The 23,040-nt window shown below is 31.6% G+C and overlaps 2 protein-coding genes across 7 annotated transcripts; both read left to right on the top strand.

Moving 5' to 3' along the window:
• Positions 1–10,044: 10,044 nt before the first annotated feature.
• Positions 10,045–12,861, top strand: LOC125846728 (superoxide dismutase [Fe] 3, chloroplastic). Of its 2 annotated transcripts, none has more exons than XM_049526312.1 (8): positions 10,045–10,252; positions 10,333–10,395; positions 10,460–10,651; positions 11,187–11,358; positions 12,017–12,090; positions 12,202–12,228; positions 12,366–12,389; positions 12,473–12,861. In XM_049526312.1, exons 1-8 carry the CDS (start codon positions 10,154–10,156, stop codon positions 12,596–12,598), a joined length of 777 nt encoding a protein of 258 aa, XP_049382269.1. In that variant the 5' UTR covers positions 10,045–10,153; the 3' UTR covers positions 12,599–12,861. The 2 variants fall into 2 exon arrangements, with proteins under 2 accessions (XP_049382269.1, XP_049382270.1); XM_049526313.1 differs by having other exon boundaries at positions 10,083–10,249.
• A 5,761-nt stretch (positions 12,862–18,622) lies between these two features.
• Positions 18,623–22,827, top strand: LOC125846713 (methyl-CpG-binding domain protein 4-like protein). Of its 5 annotated transcripts, none has more exons than XM_049526289.1 (4): positions 18,623–18,739; positions 20,520–21,842; positions 22,292–22,488; positions 22,562–22,827. In XM_049526289.1, exons 2-4 carry the CDS (start codon positions 20,529–20,531, stop codon positions 22,674–22,676), a joined length of 1,626 nt encoding a protein of 541 aa, XP_049382246.1. In that variant the 5' UTR covers positions 18,623–18,739; positions 20,520–20,528; the 3' UTR covers positions 22,677–22,827. The 5 variants fall into 5 exon arrangements, with proteins under 5 accessions (XP_049382246.1, XP_049382245.1, XP_049382248.1 ...); XM_049526288.1 differs by having other exon boundaries at positions 18,680–18,739; positions 20,324–21,842; XM_049526291.1 differs by lacking the exon at positions 18,623–18,739 and adding an exon at positions 20,112–20,339.
• Positions 22,828–23,040: the final 213 nt, after the last annotated feature.

Below are 23,040 nucleotides of genomic sequence, written 5' to 3' on the forward strand. Positions count from 1 at the left end.
ATAATGTCTAACTCCCAAAAACGAGGATTACAACTCCTATTTATAGAAAACAAATCCTAAATAAAACAGGAAACAAAATAAAGAAATAAATTGTTGGAACGCGACTTTTGTCAATGGCACGACCCACGAACCGTGGGTCGACCTACAGTCCATAGGTCACTTTTCGTGGTTTAACACTTAGAAACTTTATCAGGTACTGGAACCTCAACTTCTCTGATCTCATTGATGGTTGTGCAAGATGGGTCGTGGGTCGACCTACGATCCGTCATCTGCTCCCGTGGATCCACACTTGGTCAGACTTCCCTAATTTTCCACCTACGATGCATCACCTACGGTCCGTGGGTTGGGCTACGGTTTATCTTGTCAGTCCGTGGTTTGAGTTCTAAAACTCAACTCTCAGACCAAGACCTATGACTGCCCACCCACAGCCTGTCATTGGGCCTACGGTCTATGGGTTGCCCTGTTGGTGACTCCTTCAGCACCTTAGCTCGCATCTCCATCAACCGCATTCAAACCTATTTTCTGCAAACATTATACACAAAACATTATTTCTAATACAAAATAGCCCAAGACACACAAAACTCTAAGTGAAACGCCTCAAAAATACCATAAACTCACAGTATATCAACACCCTCAACTTAAACTTGTTGTTTGTCCTCAAGCGGCACACTAAACTCTAAACGACACTTATGTAGAAGCAGACATACAAACTCAAACAATCACAAGGCTTTCTCAATCAATTTCATCACATTAGTGCAAATCTTTTTATCTAGACTCAACAAGCTAACTCATGCGGATCAAAACATGACATAGATCGACCAATAGACATCACAACATACACTTTTCACAATCACCAAAGTATCAATTTTCCAACAATGTAACTAGTGCCCTCAGTTCAAAAGAAATCCTTTTTCACACACAATAGATATGAATTTCAAGTTTTAGGATTCATTCAACACTCACGCTCAAAAGTGACTTCAAGTACAGGTAGTGCTCAATACCATAGGCTTGCCCTTATTTTCACTACTTAGACTCTCCAAACTAGTCGATAGGATCACTATAGGAATTTCTTAGCTTGTAACGTAGGCTCAGGGTCAGGTAGGGTATATTTGGGTACTTTTTAGTGACTTTCTGCCCTCCTTGACATTACATTGACTTTTACCTCTTTTCTCAACCAATTCTTGACATATTTTTATTTTCTGCTATTTACCTTGACTCTTTTCAACACAGATGTGATATTGCATTTATCGCTCTTATTTTTCACATTCTTCTTTTTCTTTGTTTTCTTCATCATCTTTTTCATTGCTCTTTTTGTTTCTTTTGACTTCAACCATATCTTTTTCTTTCTTTTCTTTTCTTTTTCTTTCTTCTACACAAAACTCTTTTCATACCCTTTTTCTTTTGGTTTCCTTTTTCATAGACACCCTCAACTTATGTATTTTGCATGAGTTGAAGTGCAAAATATCCGATGTCGGACCAGGGTCAAGATTAAGATAACATTTTGAATTAGCCACCCTCAACTTAGGCTTATCACCTAAGTCAAGGTGCACATGTCCAAAGAGGGACCGGGGCCAAGATAATTGTTTTAGGGAAGGTAAATTAGGTGTATTAAAAGAAGTGGTCTACAATAGGCTCAAACAGTTGGATCAAAGGGAATATTTATTTCTTTTGGTTGAATCATTTTAGGATTGAGTGGACTTATTTAAACAAGGGCCTATGATCATTTTCCAACTTCTAGCCTAGATTATCTTAGCAGGACCAACGGGGCAAGCTCTAGATTGGCACACACTGTATGAACATTCAAACTCTTCTTACACACACTTGGCACATTGTTTCATTATTGGATTATTGAATTACCCAGTTCAAGTTTTAGCTTAAGTCATGCTATCATACCGGTTCCTTATCTTGTCAAATGAAGATCCAACACATTCAGCATATAGATCTAGCACATTTCAAAAAATTTAGACAGGTATCAATTTCAGAATGATTTTAGATAGCTAAACATGAGAAAAGACCGAAACTCAAGATTTAAAGGTGGGTTCGCGACGTGGAGGCATAATTAAATTTTGGTTCCGAAAACGTCTTTTGAGGTAGACCACCTCATCTCAGCTCCGCGACGCAAAGCTGAAATGTTCAAATCTGGGCACTAGGCATGCGACGCGCGGCCACCCCTTTATTTCGTCCGATGAAATTTCTTCTTCGTTTTCTAACCTCAAATCACCCAAACTTGGTTCTTTTTTCCAGATTACTTTTAGATATAGATACCCAGTAAATGTACCAAAGAACCTAACTCGAAACGACCCTATAATGCGACGTAATGAACTCAGAAACTTCCCAACTCAGTCAAATTCAAGAACAATATATGAATTCAAGAATAGGTATCAAGATCATCAATATTCATATGCTTTTAGAACGAATCCAAACTGAAATAAATATTCATATTCTTTTCTCCTCTCCTTTCTCCTTAGCCCTAGCATGAAATCCCAAATTCTAAAACTGACTAAAATCTAATTTGACCCATATTAAACTCCTAAAAAGGGATTAAAATAATAGGGCAATGAAAAGACTAAAATACCCCTTAAAATTCCAGATTGGACATTTCCTTAATCCAACATCTCAACTTCCAAAGGAAATAACTCACTCATACGAACTCGGAATCGCGCAAACTTGGCTGCGTTGGAAAGATCGTTCCAAGAGATTTCCAAACATATCTGGAACTACACCTAACTCATCTTGATCTAGGAGTTATAGCCGATTGAAGTTGACCAAAAACTAAATTTTAACTTACTTGCAATTTTCCAGATTTCCTTATACTTTCCAAAAATAACTATTTTCAGATTTTAAACTTCCTTCTAGTTCTCTCTAGTTGCGAGATGTTACTCGTACTTGATTTATTCGTTATTTATCTTTTTTACAAATTATGACTAACCTAGTAAATTGAACTATATGAACTAAAAAAATTGATACTATTTATTATCTTCTGAATATGCATTATAATTTTAGTAACTCTATTCTTATACACTTTTTGAGAATCTTGACGATTTTCATAGTAATATGTGATTGAATGGATGCTAATTTATTTTTAAAAAGTAAAAATTAAAGTAATAAAAAGCACAAGAAATATTAAGAATGCTCGATGGAGCATGATAAAAGTAGAAAGAAATGATTAATACGGTGTGATAAAGTAAGTTAAATTTAGCATGATAAGGTAAATATCTTTCTTCCCCGTCTTGCTCCCTTTTTCATTATTTAATTTTCACTTGTTTTAGGAGTTAACTTATGTAATACAATCGATTTACTAAAATTCTTATGAATGTATCTTTGTTATCAATACCTTTGATTAGTTTAGTCTTTACTTTTATGAACCAATGAAATATCTATGGTTCTTGTACAAAGAGCATGCCGTGGGACTACTACGCTCACCGCGCACTTACATTTCCACCTGAACTTCTCCTTTATACTTTGAACCCCCTGAGCAAAAATCCTGAGTCCGCCACTGAACATTCATATTATTGATCATATAAAAATATGCTCTTTGTTTGATTAACTATTCATTATTTGTTTTTAGTTAGTCCAAAATAATAACTTTAAAGTTTATTGGTGTAATAATTAATTGACATTAGTTTAGTTTAGTAAATTCGAGTCTTGAATCACTATATTAGTTGGTGACCACGTACACTTGTGTGTGTATTTGAGAGCAACATGACACATTTTATTTTTTAATCCGTCCAAAAGTAATATTATGTTTCTATAATTTTAAATTTCTCTTTTAGCCTTAATAAAATAATTTATAATCAAATAATTTTTTTAATAAAATAGTATATAATCACACAATTTATTTTAAATGATATATTATAGGAATAATTTTATAAGGACAAATTACTTAACTACACTCCTTTACTTACCTTAATATCCATTTATCCCTACTTATTTCAAAAATTTCAAAAATTCCTTATTTACCTATGTATCCCACATGTATTCCGTGCACAACGCTATGTATCTCGTACACAAGGCAATGTATCCCGCATGTATATCGTGCACAACGCTATGTATCCCGCTATATGGAATGTATCAAACCTAATGTATCTCGTGCACAACGCAATCTATCCCGCTATGTGGAATGTATCAAACCTAATGTATCCCATGCACAATGCTATGTATTCCGCTATGTGGAATGTATCAAACCTAATGTATCCCGTGCACAACGCTATGTATCCCGCAAACATCATTTTTAAGGGATTTTTGGTAAATAGAAAACTAGAAAGGATAAGATGTTATTTAGTACTTATAATATGTGGTTCCTATAATTTATACATTTTATAAACCTCCCTCCGGGCTTTATTCCATTTCACTCACCTCCCTTTTGGTGTTTGATACATATTACATTTACCTCCCTCGTTTAACTCTTTTAGGGGATAATTCTTATAATTTATCTATTACTAGTAAAAAGGTTCTGATCGAACTATTTTGCCCCATTTTAAGATACTACTAGTTTATTTAATTAAATGTGTAAATTTCTTATTAAATAATTTTCATCCTTCGTCATTGTTAGTATTTCCAAAGTCAGGTTTGCAAATTTAAAATATTTCCAAAGTCAGGTTTGCAAATTTAAAATATTCCCAAAGTCAGGTTTGCAGATTTAAACATATTTTAATACTCTATGATTATTTTCAGAAGAAATAGATAATGAAGTCTTAGAATAGAAGAACTGCATTAGGGTTCTTTTAATCTGCAAAAATATTTCCCAATAATAAGTTTGATTCTCTGTTCGTATTATCTGAATCTCATCTTTAATTTTGTGGTATTCTATAAAACTCAATATTTTTAAATAATAAAACTTGAACTCAATAATTTCAAGTAATCAAACTCCAAAATCTTTAATTCTATTATATTAAACCAATTCAAACTTCAAATTTCTACAATTTTTTTCTTATAAAGAAATCAAGATTTAAGTTTAGTACCCATAAAATTAAGATTTACAATTCTGTAGTGGACTGCTGATAGAAAACATAAGTTAGATAAATGGGTCAAGCAACAAAAATAGGTAGACGACAACGTAATTTTATAGAAAATTTTTGACAATAAATAAAATTTGAAGAATATCAACAAAATAAATAAATAAAAAGAGTGCATTAAAAGGGGCAGTTTGGTCAAGGCATAAATTTTTATATTAATAATAAATATATTAAAAGAATTATTGTAGAGAGAGGTAAATCTATATATATATACACTACCTTAAAAACATGAACTATCAGACTTGAATGTTGAATTACTATAATAGCCCCAATTAAAAATACTCAATTTATTTTATTTATTAATTTAATTAATTTAATTTATATTGAAAATAGATACCTTTTCAAATTAAAGGATTGTGACTTTTTCAATGAGTTGTGACTTTTCCAAAGGATTGTGACTTTTTTGACGGGTTGCGATTTTTTCGAAAGATTGTAACTTTTATAAAGGATTGTGCCTTTTCTGATGAGTTGTGCCTTTTTTAGAGGGTTGTGACTTTTCTGATAAGCAGTGACTTTTTTGAAAGGTTTTGACTTTTCAGATAAGGCACAATTAACACATATTCATACTACTATTTGGTAGCTATAAATAGAGGGGTTTCCTCACACTTTTAAACTACAATTTCTTTAAGTTTTCTACTCTTCTTCTTCTTCTTAAAAAATCTCAATTGTAATTTGCAAAAATTGATTAAGTTCGAAATTCGAGGTACTCATAAGAAAGAGTTGGTGAAAAAATTGTAGTAAATCATTCATCAAATCACAATCGTATTTTTTCTTACCATTTTCATGAGTTAACAGTAACGAAAAGTTGTGGGAGAGACAATAATATTAAACATATATGAAAAGAGGCATATGATTTAGGTAAGATATTTCTTCTTTGTAAATTAAAAAAAAAAAAGATATTTCTTCTTTGTTTTTTTTTTTATTATTATTCTTTTCCCTCAAATGAAGGAGTTTCTTCCTAATTTTTCTAAAACAATGGGTATCAACGTAGTCCATTGAATTATTAATTTTAATGTTAAATTCACTATTTCAAAAATAAATTTTCACTTTTACTTATAATATGATAACATAGCCATGATAATAATTATTTTTAATAGATATGTATGTAAAAATGAACGGAGAAAGTAAAGTGTTGGTGGCAATAGATTTAAATCAAATGGAACACTAGAGTGAATATAGTATGAACATATATTTTCATCTTCCTTCTATGTATTGTTCCATATAATTTTTCTTTATGTCACAAGATACACTCATTACTAGCTATATATAAATAGATAAGAAAATAGCGATTGATCATAAAATGATCTTAAATCAAATTAATGATTCTATAAATAATACTTTAAATATTATTATTGAAAAATTTAAATATTTTATATCATTATACAACTTCTATAAGATACTATGTATGCGGCAAAAAAAAGGAGAAGACTACAATTCCACAATGATAAGACAGAAACTTAATTAAATGAAATATTTTTCACCATAAGTGATGTTATTCATATATTAAAATTAAATTATTCTACTGAAGTATATATAATCATCATTCATGATAACAATCAAGTACACTTTTTTTGGTAAAATTACCTCTCTATGATAGTCTTACTCAAATATTAATTGAGTAATAATATTTTTGTTACATAAAAGATAAAATATTGAAATACTTATGGTAATTTTTTTTTTTTATGGTAATCTTTATTAGTATCATGCACATACTTAATTTCAAGTATGAATATTTAAGACAAAATTTGTACTTAAATGATGTAATCATTTATGTTCATAACCTCAAGATGAAAGGCTATTGATGACATTTTTTGAATGGACATTTTATTTTATTTTGTTGGTTAGATTTGTTTACAAAATTGAGTGAAGTAAGAAATAATATCATTGAAGAAATGTCTTTTTCTCTCATATTTAAACTTTTAATGTATTTTGAAATGTTTTAATAATATTTGGTCATTTTGATCTCAAAATACAAGTAACTCTATGACAATATATATTAATAATTTAAAAACACTTGTCCTATGTTCTTTCAGTTAATTATTTACTAAAAAGCTTTAATTTAGTAATATTAATTATATTTTACAATATCATATATTATATATACGATACACACGTGCAACGCACGTGCTGTGAAACTAGTATAATATAAAACTACGAGGAAGATGAGTGGAAATAAAGCAAAAAAAGGTTTGTAAAATTTAAAATTGTTCATTTCCAAAACAGAATGCTACTTTCTCTTTCAAATTTTGAAATTTAATAACTTTACTTTTTTTAAAAAAAAAAATTGAAATTTCACACATAAATTTTCTTCCCCCCTTCGCTATAATAACTGATAACTTGTCATTTTACGCAATAATTAAGAAATCATAAATAAAATAATTAATTTAACTAATTTACCATTTATTCATATTGATAGATATCAAGATAATTTATAATAGCATAGAAGAGAAAATGATCAAAATGATCCTTAATGTATATGGATTACTTTGTTTTGATCCTTAATATATTTCACATGATCCATATAGTCCTTAATGTATCATAAAAAGTACTCAATTTGATCATTTGCCCTAAATATAACATGGACATGAGTTACGTTTAACGTTGGACCCCACTGAAAAATAAAACCACCCAAAATATTTCCCTTTCTCCTTCATTCTCTAGTCCTCCCGTCAAAAGCTCTGTTTTGAAGAGCTTATGGGTGTTTTTGCCTCAGCCATAGGAGGAACTTCCCTCCTCCACTTTTAAAAATATTACTTCTCAAAAGTGTGGTTTAGATAGTTGAATTTTGCTTTTGATAAATATTTAAGGATCGAGTTCATCTTATATTTTATATAAGTTGTGAATTGGTTTTTACAAATGCCTCCAACATAAAATTTGCTCAGTTGATACTTCATTAGCCTCATATTACAAGTTTTAGTGCTGAAAAATGCTGTCTCAAACACATGAGCAGAAAAAATATTGTGACCATCAGATATATACCACTGACCCTCACTATGGACATTAACAAATCTAACAATATGATTAAATCTTATAATAATATTAACAGTGTAAAAAAATAAAATAATTTTTTCAGTTAACAATAAAATTATTTCTTTAGAAATCTTAACTTTGAATTAAGGCTAAAACAGTGGGAACAGAAGGGTGGTGGAGGAGGGGCAGAAGTGGAGAGCAGCGGCTGGTTGGTGGACGAGCGTCGGTGAGTCGTGACCTAGACCGATGTGGTCATTGGAGAAGAAGGAGAAGGGGAAAATTGGATCAAACTTTTCACGCGACTAATGAAGGAGAAAGGGAAAGTTTTGATTTGTTTAGTGGGCCCGTCGTTAAATTTAATTGTGAGATCTGTTATATTTAGGGCAAAGGATCAAATTGAATACTTTTTATAATACATTAAGGACTATATAGATCATGTAAAATATATTAAGGACAAATATAAAGTACTCCTTATCTATTAAGGACTATTTTGATCATTTTCTCTAACATAGAACATACAAAAGGTATAAGTATTTTAAAGTGGGTGAGAACAAGAGTACAAAAGAGTAATTAAATATTGGGTAAAGGGTCAAAAATACCCCTTAATTTTAGTTTATTAGTTGATTATACCTCTGCCATTAAAACAAAGTTATTTATACTCTCGCTGTTACTAATTTCATCGTTTATACCTCTCAATTGACGAAAATTCCCAAGTTGACTCAAACTAACCCAAATTTTAAAAATAAAATCCATTTCTCATTTTAAACCCAATGCCCCGACCCTCTAACGCATAACCCGTACCAACCCGGTCAATAAACAATTTTGATAGAGCAGCTAAATTACCAAAAAAAAATCATGAATACATGTACATGTACTCGGACCCTCTCCTCTTCCTCAAAAAACCTAGAAAGAACCAGTGGAAAATGGAATGGAATAATCATAGTTAGGCTTGAGAGCCATGAAAGAATCATTAGTAAGTGTTTGTTGATTCACCAATGTACTAAAACTCCCCCAGAACTCAGCCGCCATAGCATCACCATTAATTTCAACACTCCCCGAAACTCGGAATCTGAATTACACTTCTCTTGATTAGCCCCAAAAACTTCCTTTTCCGTTGAAGTTGTCAGTTGATCACCATTGATTGCAACATTACTTCCCCATAATTCAAAATCTGATGGGTCGGACACCAGATCTAGATCCTTCGGCAACCGAAAATTCACCTCTGAGTGAGCTCGTCAATGGTGCGATGGACGGAATGCGGCTGAAAATGACGTCTTCGTCGGCAACTTAATGGAATTTGTATTTGACGGATCTTGCATTTTTGAGTGAAGATAAAAAGCTCAGAAAAGTTGATGGAGAATTTCTCTTCCACTTGAAATTGAACCTGCAACATCACCAATAACCCAATGCCCATTATTCACCATATTCAAGACCTCAATCCTTTTCTCCACAGCCCGCTCTAATTTCAAATTCAATTTCACCAACAAAACTTTCTTTCGACTCTCTAGATTGATCATCGCAAAACAGAGCATGATTCTTTTTCGACTTTTTGTTCAAGCACCCATCATCAATTACTTTTCTCTTGCCGTGAAAGAGATTTCTTTTTGTAGTATTGAATATTGGGGTTGAAATCAGTGGGATATATGTGTTATGCGTTAGAGGGTCGGGGCATTGGGTTTAAAATGAGGAATGGGTCTTTTTTTTAAATTTGGGTCAATTGAGGGATAAAAATGATGAAATTGATAACGGTGAGGGTATAATTAACTTTGTTTTAATGATAAAGGTATAATCAACTAATAAATTAAAGTTGAGGGATATTTTTGACCATTTTTTCTTAAATATTTAATGAACTCTTTGGAAAAATAAATTTTGAGAACTTTAATTTTGTTTAAGATTTCAAAGAGAAATTATGAAAAATTAAGCATTATGATGATATTAACTATAGAGATAAAATAGAAATAAATTTAATTAATTTTATCTTAGTTAATTTAGTAAGTGACCAAATAATTTGGGACTAATATTTTTAAATTAAAATTATTTTGACTCGGAAAAGAGGAGGGAGGGAGTATAATATAAATTGGTATGGGGAGGAGTGAGTAAAGAGAAACTGAATATTTGGGGGCGTAACCTAACCTAACCTAAGTTGGATAAGGGGAAATTGTAAAGAAATGAGTTGGTGCTGTTGTAATCGTCTTTCCACTTCAAGTTCGTCGGTGACTAGTGATTTGTGGAGGCAATTCAATATACCGTGTAGAATATCAAATGTTGTAGGTGTTTTGGACTCTACAGCGTGCTCTTCTGTTTATGTATTACTAATTATTAATTCTGGTTTGTGTTTACATTGCAGGGTTTGAGGCAGAAGAGAAGCGTTTCTGCTTATTATGGCCTTAAAACCCCACCTTATAAGCTCGTATGTGTTTTCTTTTGTTTGTCAAACATAATATGGTGACTGACCCCTCCTGTTGTTTTTGTAGGATGCACTAGAACCATATATGAGCCAAAGTATGGTTGAGATACATTGGGGAGAGCATCATCGTGGTTATGTTGAATCTCTTAACAAACAAATTGAAAAGAATGACATATTTTATGGATGCACCATGGACGAACTTATTAAATTAACATACAACAATGGAAATCCATTACCTGAATTCTCTGATGCTGCCCAGGTAATACACCGTGCTTCTATTACATTGTTTATGAATCTCCAAGTTAAGCCTTTGTGGTATTTAAATTTCATAACAGTATAGTTAATAAGATTTTCCATTTGTCCTAAATTCAGCAGCTAAAACATTCGTATGCTTCTCTTCCTCTAAGTGCTTCAAATCAGCACATGTCTTGTCAATCTCTTAATCATCTATATGTTGGCGGAGATATTCCAAGTAGGTGACTGAGGGGCTTAGCCATATTTCAGACATAGGAATAATTTTTTGGATTTGTATTTACATATGTAAACTTCACTATTATGTGCTACCAATAACAAGTGGCATATAAAATGGAAATATTATGAGCTGGATTTTGATAAAGAACCATTCAATTTTTATCAAATTCATATCTCTGATTTCCCAAAATATTATGTTATTCAGTTTTTCTCTTTTAGTTTTTTGAATTTTTCCAATAAAAAAGAAGTTGAGCTTCTCATTTGCCTAGTTTCTGTGAACCGAATTCTAACAAGGGCAATACTTACGGATCTTCTTATCCCAGGTATGGAATCATGATTTCTTCTGGGAATCCATGCAACCGGGAGGTGGTGACATACCTAAATTGGGACTCCTTCAGCAGATTGACAAGGATTTTGGTTCATTTACCATCTTTAAGGACAAGTTTATCGAAGCAGCTCTCACATTATTTGGCTCTGGGTGGATTTGGCTCGTCTGTAAGTTGCTAAATATAGCCAATCTTCTATATCTGTTTTATGCTTGTTTACTTGCTTGTATCTGAAAAGGCTGTAGTATTTTGGGAACTAGAATTGTTGTGCTTCTGTACTCGTTGTTTCACTTCTCCTTGTATATGTTTTTCTCCAAACCAAATCAATAAGCAACTTCATTGAGGGACAGCTTGTGGTCAGTCGTATAACTAAACCATTTCATAAGGATAACTTGTGCTTTTTGTTTCTCAAACTCGTACATTAAATTTCCTGTTCCCGTCATTAATTTTAATTCAGTATGTTTGACAGTTAAAAAATGAGAGAGATCAACCTTAGATTTTGGCCTCAGTCTCTTGTACAGAGTGTGTAAAGACCAAGTTCAGAATGAAGTTCTGGACTTCATCTTGTGTATCGACTCAATTCTCGTATAATCATGACAATTTGGTAGATTAAAGGTTTAGCAAAATTGTTATTTCTAGTCATCAACCGGCTTCTATACATGCTCATTTTTGCAACCTTTAAATATTGAATGTTCCTCTAGATCCCTAAAGTTTTCATCGCATGAACCTCCTGATTCATCTTTTGGGATGTTTTATAGCCATTGTCGACCACATTTGAACAGTCCATGCAAGGTTCTTTAGTAACACCTTCAATTTGATTATTTCAGTGAGCAGAGAGGAGAAGCGTCTTGCAATTATTAAAACATCAAATGCTGTCAATCCTCTTGTGTGGAATGATATCGTGAGGATTCTTTTTGCTAATGTTCTGTAATTTGTAACACTTTCTTAGAAATTACATTTTCTTGATTACCCAGTACTTGCATTTTCATTTGGTATCTATTTGATTCTGCAGCCGCTGATCGGTTTGGACTTGTGGGAGGTGAGTTCGTAGGCAGTATTTTGCCCTCGTTTCCCCATGTACCCTTTCACAAACCTTTTAGCATTTGCACTCCCGTGCTAATACAATTTTATATTGAGTAAAGATATTCATTAATACTTGCTCTTCCTATTTTGCAGCATGCTTATTATCTGGATTACAAGGTAACCCACAGTTCTTCCCTCGTGCTTTCTTTCTGCACAGAGATTTTTTCTAATGCGTGTCTTTGTTTCCTCTGTTTTCACAGAATGATAAAGCAAACTATGTTAATGTGTTTATGAATCATCTTGTCTCTTGGGATGCGGCATTGGGACGCATGGCTCGAGCACAGGCCTTTGTATATTTAGGGGAACCGAAAATTCCTGTTGCATGACATTTTCCTTTAATCATCAGTTGTTTCTGTAAATCTCTGTGCAAGAAGAGCAGCTAGTTTAGTAGAAAAGCTTGTGTTCCACTGCAGAATCCCTGCCTTTATTAATCAGAATAGGTATGCGTGTTAGTACTAAAACCTTGTGCATTTGCTGCTTCGTTCATTGTTTTGAAACAAGCCATACTGAGCTTATTATATGCACATGTACTTACGGGCATAGTAGTGTGTAATGGAAACACATGGTAGATTTCTTTTGTGGATCACAACAAACCTAAATTTCATTCTTTGTTTTTGCCCAAGTGCTTGCTTCTAGTTTGAAATAGAGGTGTAGGCGACTGATTAGCAAGCAATCTATGAATATGTGATGTGGCGCTCCATTTGATCAGGAAAGTCATTTATGTATTTTCTCATTGTAACGCAAGGGTTGATGAAACGACACTTTTATTTCCAAAAAAGAAGATATGGCTGTTCATGTTTCACTTAAAATGGAAGACGCCTTTGAATTTCTCCAACTGCTGCATTTTCAATATTACATCTTCAGATCAACAATGATGCCTCTTCCAACACCTTACTAAGGTCTCAAAACAAGGCTGAAGTTGAGGCACATCATTGTAAGGGATAGAGTATATCATGTGTAGAATAAACACACGATGATAAAATTGTATACATTTATCACTTTTCGGAAAAAATTTAAGGTGGTTGAGGCACACCATGTCATAGTTGTATGAGAGATTATTTTAATAGATAAAAAATTATATTGTCAGTCCATATCTTTATAACTTTTCCATTTCTCTTCTCTCCTCAACCCCACCTTCTTTCTATTTAACCCCTCTATCTATGTAGAGTACTTTGTAACAAAAATATACTTCATTACACATTAAAAATAATAATATCCTAAAATTAGTAATTTATTATCTCTTTTGCGCATTATTTCTCCAATTCTTCAATAGAAAAAAAGTAATGTCCTAAATTACTAGTAATTTATTTTATTTATTGTTTTGATAATTCATAATGTTCATTTGTTAAAAATAAAATAGAGATAAATATATTAAATATTAATTTAGATTTAAAGTCAAATACAAAATCAATTGTATTATTTCAAAAAAGTTAAATTAAGATTTGTCCTCCTAACCTCATACAAAATCAATTGTATTATTTTTAGGACAAAACAAATAGTTATTTAAAATTACTTGTAAATCAATAAAATTAATATATAATTAAAAAAAAATTCATTTTTCTCTCTCTAGTAATTTAATATTTTTTCTTCTCGAAATTCAAGCTATAAAATATTATTTATTATTATATTAACATGATAAGAATTGCAACTACTAATATTTTAGGTTGAATTGCAACTTAGTGAGAAGGTTATATTTTGCATCTTATCATGTTAATATAATAATAATAAAAAAATATTTTGAAAATATTAATTAAATTTCACATAGCTTGAATTTCAAGAATAAATTATATCATATAAATTGAGAGAGTATGTATGTATGTAGGAGCTTATGGATGATTTTTAATTTTGGATTACATGAAAATAGAAACAAAACTTATGTAATTATTTGTCAAGATTACAGATGGTCTTTCTGTTATATTTTCTTGTTGGAGAATATTGGATATGTTTAAGTGTTTGGAAAATTATGAAATTATTGAGAAGAGAAAAAATTGATTTTGTACTCCTTTCGTTCTTTGTATTAGTTATTTTACTTTTTTTTACACATTCTTTAAGAAATTACTGATAAAAATTATAATTTACTAATTTACTCTTTAAGATATATTTTTTATACTTCAAAAAGAATAATTGCTAGGGTAATGAATAAAAAACGATAGTTTAATTTTGTTAATTGATAAATACTTTTAATCATTATTTTTGTAAATTAGATAGTTAATATAGGATAGAAAAATAATACCAAATGTTAGGAGTACGATGAATTAAGCTAAATTTTATACTTTTAAAATTATTTAAAGATAAAGGAAAATAGCAAAATTTGAAATAATGGTTTTAAAAAAAAGAGAATATGACCAAACCCAAACCTCCCCCCCCCCCCCCCNCCCCCCCCCCCCCCCCCCCCGCCTTCCCCCAATCTATAGCCGGATTCCCAACTACACACTCATACTTCATAGGGGTCTTATTACCCGCATGACACAATTTTTTTATATATTATCTCACCCTTATTTACTGACATGTCCACATAAACCAGATATAATAAAATGTTTGTAGACATGCGCTGCCAAGTATTTAATGAACCCCATAACTCTAAAATTTTCCTTAATCTTTTCATTTTCCTCTTTCTTTCTGTAAACTCTAACCTTTTTTTGATCACTCCATATTCACTCCCATTCTCTTCATGATCTGAGATTTTGTCCCAATTGAATTTGAAGAGCAATTTTTGAACCCTAACTATGAAAGCTTATTCAAGTCCGCATTTGTCATTATTTACCCCAACAAAGCAAAAAACGATGAATTTGAAGAACAATTTTTGAACCCTAATTATGAAATCGGAGAAATTACAAGCCCTAAAGCTTCAAGCTTTTTAGAAATTGAAACTTGCTTTGACAAGTAAATTCAAGTTTTAAGCTGATTTGGGAGAAAATGAAAGAATATACAATTGAAAATTGAGAAAAAGAGGAAGAAAAAGAGGAAGAAAAAGAGAGTTTGATTTTGGGAAAGAATGAGATTTGGACTCACATGTGTACTTTTCTTCAGCTTTTGACGTTTTATTTTCTCTTCTTACGCGCCTAAGGGAGTTGTTCTTACCTTCTTCGATATGTCAGCAAATAAGGGTGAGATAATATGTAAAAAAAAAGTTTAGGGGTAATAGGACCACCGCAAAGTATAAGTGTGTACAAGAAGTTGAAAAGTTAAAAAGTAAGAGAAAAGTTACTTTAGTCCATTTTTCTAAAAATGAGGCTCAATAATTCACTTGTCAAATTATGAAATAAGGTTCATACAACTTTTGTATGCCACCTCATACTTATTAACTAGTAAACATGGCCGCGCTTTGCGCGGTATGAAAAAATATTAGATTCATGATTTTTAAAATAATATTTTAGTTTCAATCTTCAAATAAATTAAATACTAAATTCTAACTCGTTTTGACACGATTTTATAATATACACTTTAAGTAATACAAATAAAATAAATGCTTATGACAAGTCATTTTTCTTATGCAAATGCAATTGTTAGTGATCTTGCTGAAGAAAAATATACTACAAAAAAAAAGTTTTTATTTTAAAAACACGATTATTTTAGCCTCGGAACCTCTCCTTTAGAGAAACTATTTGAAATAAAAGAAAAATATTAAGATCATATACTTAAGGATTTTAACAATATTTTTCAATTATATATTATGAAGAAAAGTCATCAAATTGCAATTAATCAACAACATACGTATGCATAGAGAAAACAAAGTCAATATTAGTGACAAACAATTATTATTCTTCTCTTTCCAAATTTCTTCTAAATGACTCTAAGGAGAATTATTAAAATTCAGATGATTTGAAGTTTTAATACCATATTTTAAAAAACTATGTTATTGAACTAAAAAAGGCAATAATATGACCAAGAAATATATATATATGCCTTCCTCCTAAATTCACCGCCTATAAATGATTAGCAACGTAAACTTTTCTTCCCAATTTTCAATTCAAATGACAATATTTGATTAATTGATTTCTTTGCTTTTGCAGTCCTAATTTATCACAGCATGAATCATTATAATAGATAAATGTTTCCGTAAAGTAGAAAGAAAGAAAATAGTAAGAATAAAGCAAATTCAAGAATCTTAAGGATATAATAATATTTAATCTTTTTGAAAATATTTCAATTTTTTGAAATTAATTTATCAATTAAGAAATTAAAATCTAAATAAAAATGATATTAAAAGAGAAGTAAACATAAATTATAAACAAACATGAGATCGAGCAGAATCGTGCGTGAGCTATAATTATTAACTAAAGCTACTAAAATCTCAAGGAAAAATGGATTACTCCATCACTAACCAATTTTTTTTTGTACTTGTACCTAAAATCCACATTAATAAAAGAAGTAGAACAATGCATATTATGATAATCCATAACCTAATATAATATGAATTAGAAAAAAATGATATTTTACACATTAATATGAAAATAGTCCGAGAAGAAATTTAACTCATTAATTGAGAAATCAAAATTTAAATAAATAACAACATTATAATAGAAATAAACACAAGAATAAAGCAATATGACAACATGCCAAAATACAATTATACAAATATAAGATTTCAAATAAATTCAAAAATTTATGCAAACCAGTTGAAAAAATAGTCATCTAAAATGATACTGAAAAAAGTAGGATACAAAATATCATTATTAAAATCTTATATAATATTATTATTTTCAAACAAAAACAAAAAAAATAAAATGGTACCTGAAAATTGCCTAAACAATCTCATCAAAATGAAGCAATTGGTGAACAATAAATAAGTCTCCATTAGTTAGAGATTTATAGTAATTATGAAAGGAGACAATAAATTCACCTCTGTAATTGATTTTAAGATAGGAAAAACGATTAATGTCATATCTCATGAATGAGTATAAATAATAATTAAAAGAGAAGATGAAAAGTTGAAGAATTTGTATAAGAAGATTTAATGAAATAGTCATGATCTTAGACGTGGGGGGAGAGGGAGGGTTGAATGTTTTACTAACCAATTTAATATAATTTAATTTAATTACAGCAATTATAGATAAAGAATAAAACACTAATCAAATTATTTAGACATTTAAAATTTGAAGAAAAAAGATTAATATGAATGGAGGCCATAGAGAAGTGTCACATCACCTTCTCTATGTTTCCCCTTCATATATATATACTAGGTAATTTGTCCGCGCTCCGCGCGGTCATAAATAATAATTACGTTGAACTTGTAAATAATTCTTTATTAATATCCATACATTAAAATAATGGAAAAAACAGGTTCTTCAAAACTATTAGCAATATTTCAACATGAATTTGATTATTTGTCGTTATCACATAACTCATGAATGAACTATTTAGGAAATAATAAATCATTGGTTCTTTAATCAACATTAAAAGGAAAATAAAGAAGAAAATAAGAATATATATACAAAGGCATTTCGTAAGAAAAAGAACACATTTGCGTTACATAGATTATACAATTGTGATATATGTCTCAGGATAAAATTCAAATATTTGTTAACAAATTCAAAAAAGAAATTACGCTTGAACGTGAAAGCAATTATAACTTTTGAACTTGCATAATGAATTTCTTCAATTAATAAGTGAGAAACTTCATATCTATGTAAAAATAGCTAATATGTAAGTTTATATATGATACTTTTAAGTTACTTAATATAGATTATTAAAACATGAATTCTTGGAACTAAGTACAATAATTATTTTTTGCACAATGAATATACCAACTATATGTGTAGATGTTCAATATAACTGGAGACAATAATTTTGCAGAAATATAAACAAAAGAGTTTAAAACATGTACTCAAAAACAACAATTAATATCACAAGCATAAATTAATGATTGTAAAAAAACATACCAGAATATGTAAAATAGAATGAAATAGAAAAGGAAAAAAATCGAGTCCACTGAATGCACAGTGTCTCCTAAAGAAAATTATTCCCCTCTAATACTTGAGGTTTAAAGAATTAGATTCTCTCATGATGGAACGATTTTATTCACTAACGTATTGATACAAAAACAATGGTGTCAATAAGTCACTCAACAAGAGCAAAGTAAACAAATATTTAATTGTGCAAAAGACGAAGAAGAAGTGCAGAATTTTCGTTGTTTTAAAATGAGAGAAAATTTCTCTATTTATAGTCAACAAAGGGTAGTGTGAACAAATGTTTATTGTGATTTATCGGAAATGTCATAACTCTTTTGGAAAAGTTACAATCCTTCGAAAAGGTCACAACTTTTCATAAAAGTCTCAATTTTTCATAAAAATCACAACTTTTCATAAAATTCGTAACATTTAGTAAAAATCACAATTTTTCATAAATGTGGAAGACTAGTTTTGGAAATACTACTATAAATTAAAAAGGAGATCCTGCTGTTTACTGGCCTAATCGTTTCTACTGATTAGATCACAACAAATTTTTGGAGTTCGCTTCTCTTCAAGGTTAGTTTATGTTATTTTACCTATTTTCGCCCAATTCCAAGTTTAGCAGTATGATTTCATTCAGGTTTCTTTTTCTCTTAATCTTTTTTTTGTTTGTTTGTTTTATCTGCCTAATCATTGTTGACGATTTGCCGATTGCCTTGCGATGAACCAGTTGGACTTTTTAGGTTAACTGAATACTTTGATATGTTTTCTCTATAATTGTGGTCAAGTTTCACAACGTTCTAATTTTACATAGTTTCAGAGGGTTTTAATGCTTTATGTGCTTAATTCATGCTCTTGTATTGATAAATTGAACTTAAAAATGTTCAATATGAATACTTCCATGATGCACAGTAAATTTTCCTCTGTTAGACTTTGCGGGTTAAGAAAATTTTTTCTATTTAAATTCAGGATAGAAGCATGTATATGAATAGTTTCGTTAACTGGTTGTATTTTAGTGATTTTCGCCCAAGAAAAGGCAGTGGCATAACTTAATAAGCTTCAGTTTTATACGGAGTTTGTCTCTATTTCTACTAATAAGCTTCAGCTCTTTGTGTTCTATTAAATGTGATAATACATTGGCTACTCTATGGACTGATATTTGCACCTAAACAACTTGAAAGTAATTTGAAACATACGCAAATAACTCTTCCAAAATAGTTGTAACTACTAAGATTTTTCTTTCTAGTTGCGTTGAATCTTCATGCCTGTAATTCTTCCTTCTAGTCATTGTCCATGCTAACTACTACTAGGTTGTTGTATGGTCATGTAAAATAATCAATTTGCGCCACAACACAGCTACAATTCTCTTTGTTTGAAAAATCAACTTGGCCATCACTTCTTGATTTGTTTTAAATAATAGATTTGAGATTTAATTTGTTATTCAGTGCTTGTTAGTCTTAACCTACTCTCTTAAGTTGATTATTTCAAACTTCTCTTTCGTTCATCAGCTTAGACTCAATTACCTCCACCTTCAGCTAGAAAAGTGAGTATTGGAGCATGTCGTAGATCATCCACTTCCACTTCAACTGCAGCCCCTAGTTTAGCTAGTAATAGCTTGTTTATTGTAGCTAGGTCTCTTAGTTAAGTATAACCAGTGTTGATATATGTGTATATGTATATATCTGCTATACTCTTTGTTTTCCTTAATAACCAACATATATATAAAATTCCCTTCTATTAGCTCATGCTTGTGTCTGTTGTGCAAAATTAAGCAGTCATACTGTTTTAGATCTATCTAAAACTTAAAGAGTACAAGGGGCAGCTCTAAGTTCACAGTTCCCTTTCTATAGAAAAAGTGATTTTTATACCTTCGTTCCAACCTTATGTCGTTCTATATAACTAAACTTTAGCCTATTGAATTAGCGAAGTGGGCTGAATATGATAGTTTAACTTCAATTTCGTGTGTATTGTACAGTTCAGCATCTAGAAGACATGAACTCTATTGCCTTTGGAATAAAATCAAGCTCATTTTTAGATCCGTATTTCTCAAGGATCAAAGAAATTGATAGCACATTCAAGTTGTCTTTTCATTCAGATTTAGCTGTCTTTCCATGCACTTGTGCTTCCAAACTCTAAAGCTTGTTGGAAATCTGTGTGCAGATACTTCTAGAGACTTGTAATTCACTATTTAACTTTGCCAAGCTTTTCTCAACATATTTATTCCTCTTCCGTTGCAAAAAGGCATTCTGTTAGTAGTTCATTCTCTTTATGGCACATTCATCAAGGTCAATGCCAATGCTGATTCAGAGTTGGTGATAATGCTTCTATTGTAACAAAAGTTGGTCATGATATGCAGGATGTAAGTATGGATGGGAGGCAGGATAATGAAGGAAAGAAGAAAAGGAAGAAGCAGAGGGAGAACTATTGTGAAGAGGAAGGAAAAATTGTAAAATCTTCCCCGTATTTTAAGAAAGTGCCTGACTATGAGGATATTGGAAGTAGTAAATCCGTTGAAGCTATTTCTGATTTGTATATGAAGCCTATCAAGAGTGAGTGCATGGTTACTGTTGAAACACATCAGAGGAGTAACAGAAGGAAGAGAAAGAAGAATTCTGAACGTGGTGATGATGAGAAATCGGGAAATGATTACAGAGAAATGGATGCCAAACCAGTCCTGATTGGTCCTCCTGTTAAAAATTTGGAAGTTATTAATGAGAAGGAGAAAAAACAATCTGGTGATTTAGATGAGGGATGTTCTAGTGTTGCTTCAATTTCAGTTGTTCGTGGTGATAATGCAGTGGCCAATAGTCTCAATGATCTCTTTTCACAGTTTGCATGCAAAGGTGGAAACTTTAGTTCAGGTAAAAGGAGAAATGAAGATGAGAAGATAGTCGTCAAGTCACATGTTTGTGGCCCTCTCTCTCGAAGGCTCAGGACAATGCAAAAGTCTTCAGAATCTGGTTCTATGATTGGAAATGAGAGTCATTTATCGCATTGGGAAGGAGGTTGTGGACCGAAAGATGGTAAAACTGTGTTCGAGCCTTACTTATCTCAGAATCAGATCAATGAGAAGATGATTGAACAGAAAGCACGAGTGGTTTCCCCTTACTTTGTGAACTCAAGGAATGGAGAAACTGAAACGAAAAAAGGAAGGTCTGTAGAATGTGTGATGAAAGGAAATGGAAAAAGTGACAAAAAATTACGAACCAAAGTTCGAGTGGTTTCCCCTTACTTTGGGAACTCAAGGAATGGAGAAACTGAAATGAAAAAAGGAAGGTCTGTAGAATGTGTGACTAAAGGAAATGGAAAAAGTGACAAAAAATTACGAACCAAAGTTCGAGTGGTTTCCCCTTACTTTGCTAACTTAATAGTGGGAGAAGAAATAAAGGTAGGTAAGGATAGATCAAACCCTTCGAAGAACTGTCTCAATGGAAGAAAGGTTTCTCCCTACTTTCAGAATGCATATCGTGAAAACAAGAAGAGTAGAAAAGGTTCAAAAAGGCAGAAACCTTGTCTCTCTGCTTTCCAGAAAAGAGACGAGGCTTATTTAAGGAGGAGTGAGGATAACACGTGGGTACCTCCGCGATCCCATTTTAATCTCCTCCAAGAAAACCATGCTCATGATCCTTGGAGGGTGTTGGTTATTTGCATGCTTCTGAATTGCACCACCGGCGTGCAGGTACTTGTTGCCACTGTTCTCTTACTTAAGTAGTTAACAAACTTATAATTCTTGAGATGTTTGGCTTATTTGACAAGTTTAAGTTTCCTACATTTTAAGCTGCAACATCCTATGAGCAATTAGGAAACAAATTTTAGACCTAACAAGTGATATAGGAAGATTTCTCATTGTCAAATAAGGGTATATACAGGCAGTTGCTAACTGATAAATTATTGTGCTGAAGTATCAGCTAATTGATTGCTTTGCATTAGCTTAAAAGTACTGGTGGACCTATTTATGTAAGGAGCACCCAATTTTGTATGGGGCATTTCCCCTTTTCCTGTGGTTCGGGCTTCTTGTTTATCAGAAGTGAAGCAATGAGAGCGACATAGTTATGTCTGTCTTAAATTTTTGTAATGACTTTATTCTGATTTTGAGGTCACATACTAACAGTGAGCACATGCATGTAGGTTAAGAGAGTGGTAGATGAGTTTTTCACTCTGTGTCCAAATGCTGTGGCTGCTACAGAGGTTGCTGTAGAGGATATTGAAAAGTTATTACGACCTTTAGGATTATATACGAAGAGGTCACTGGCTATTCCACGACTCTCTCAAGAATATCTTGGAAAAACTTGGACTCATGTTACACAGCTGCATGGTATTGGCAAGTAAGGGAATTCTACCTTTTGCACCCAAGTAAATGGATTTTAGCTCGATTTGATTAAGTGTTTTTCTTTCCAGGTATGCAGCTGATGCATATGCAATATTTTGTACGGGCAAGTGGGATCAAGTTCATCCAAATGATCATATGCTAACTAAATACTGGGAATTCCTGCATGCAAATGGCTCGGCCTGAGGGTGCATTGTATTTACCTGAAGATGATGCATAGTTAGGGGTATCTTTTGGGGGTCAGTTGCATAGTTTTGGTAGATTAACCTCTGGACCTTTTTTGTGGTGTATAGTACTTGCCTAAGCAACAGCTTAATTAATATAACATCTCTGCATATGACAGGTGCTAACTTCCTTTATGTCAAGAGCTAGGAAATTAGACTTTTTAAGACCAAACTCTTAATGAAGGGATAGGAATCCGGTCGTTAAAAGTGTATTTATAGCGACACAGGTTTTTTGTCTACCGTGAAAAAACAATTTCCAATTTAATTTTGGTGAGGGAATAAAACCCAAACGTTAAAAAGCTTAATATTCGACTGGTAATACTAAA

The sequence above is a fragment of the Solanum stenotomum genome, chromosome 12 (genome assembly GCF_019186545.1).
Source record: "Solanum stenotomum isolate F172 chromosome 12, ASM1918654v1, whole genome shotgun sequence".
NCBI lineage: Eukaryota > Viridiplantae > Streptophyta > Magnoliopsida > Solanales > Solanaceae > Solanum > Solanum stenotomum.

Coding starts and splice junctions, on each gene's coding strand:
- LOC125846728 (XM_049526312.1), top strand. CDS start 10,154: ATGAGTTGGTGCTGTTGTAATCGTCTTTCCACTTCAAGTTCGTCGGTG. Junction 12,091..12,201: donor CTCTTGTGTGGAATGATATC/GTGAGGATTCTT, acceptor TTGATTCTGCAG/CCGCTGATCGGTTTGGACTT. Junction 12,390..12,472: donor CTTATTATCTGGATTACAAG/GTAACCCACAGT, acceptor CTGTTTTCACAG/AATGATAAAGCAAACTATGT.
- LOC125846713 (XM_049526288.1), top strand. CDS start 20,514: ATGCAGGATGTAAGTATGGATGGGAGGCAGGATAATGAAGGAAAGAAG. Junction 21,843..22,291: donor ATTGCACCACCGGCGTGCAG/GTACTTGTTGCC, acceptor ACATGCATGTAG/GTTAAGAGAGTGGTAGATGA. Junction 22,489..22,561: donor CAGCTGCATGGTATTGGCAA/GTAAGGGAATTC, acceptor TTTTCTTTCCAG/GTATGCAGCTGATGCATATG.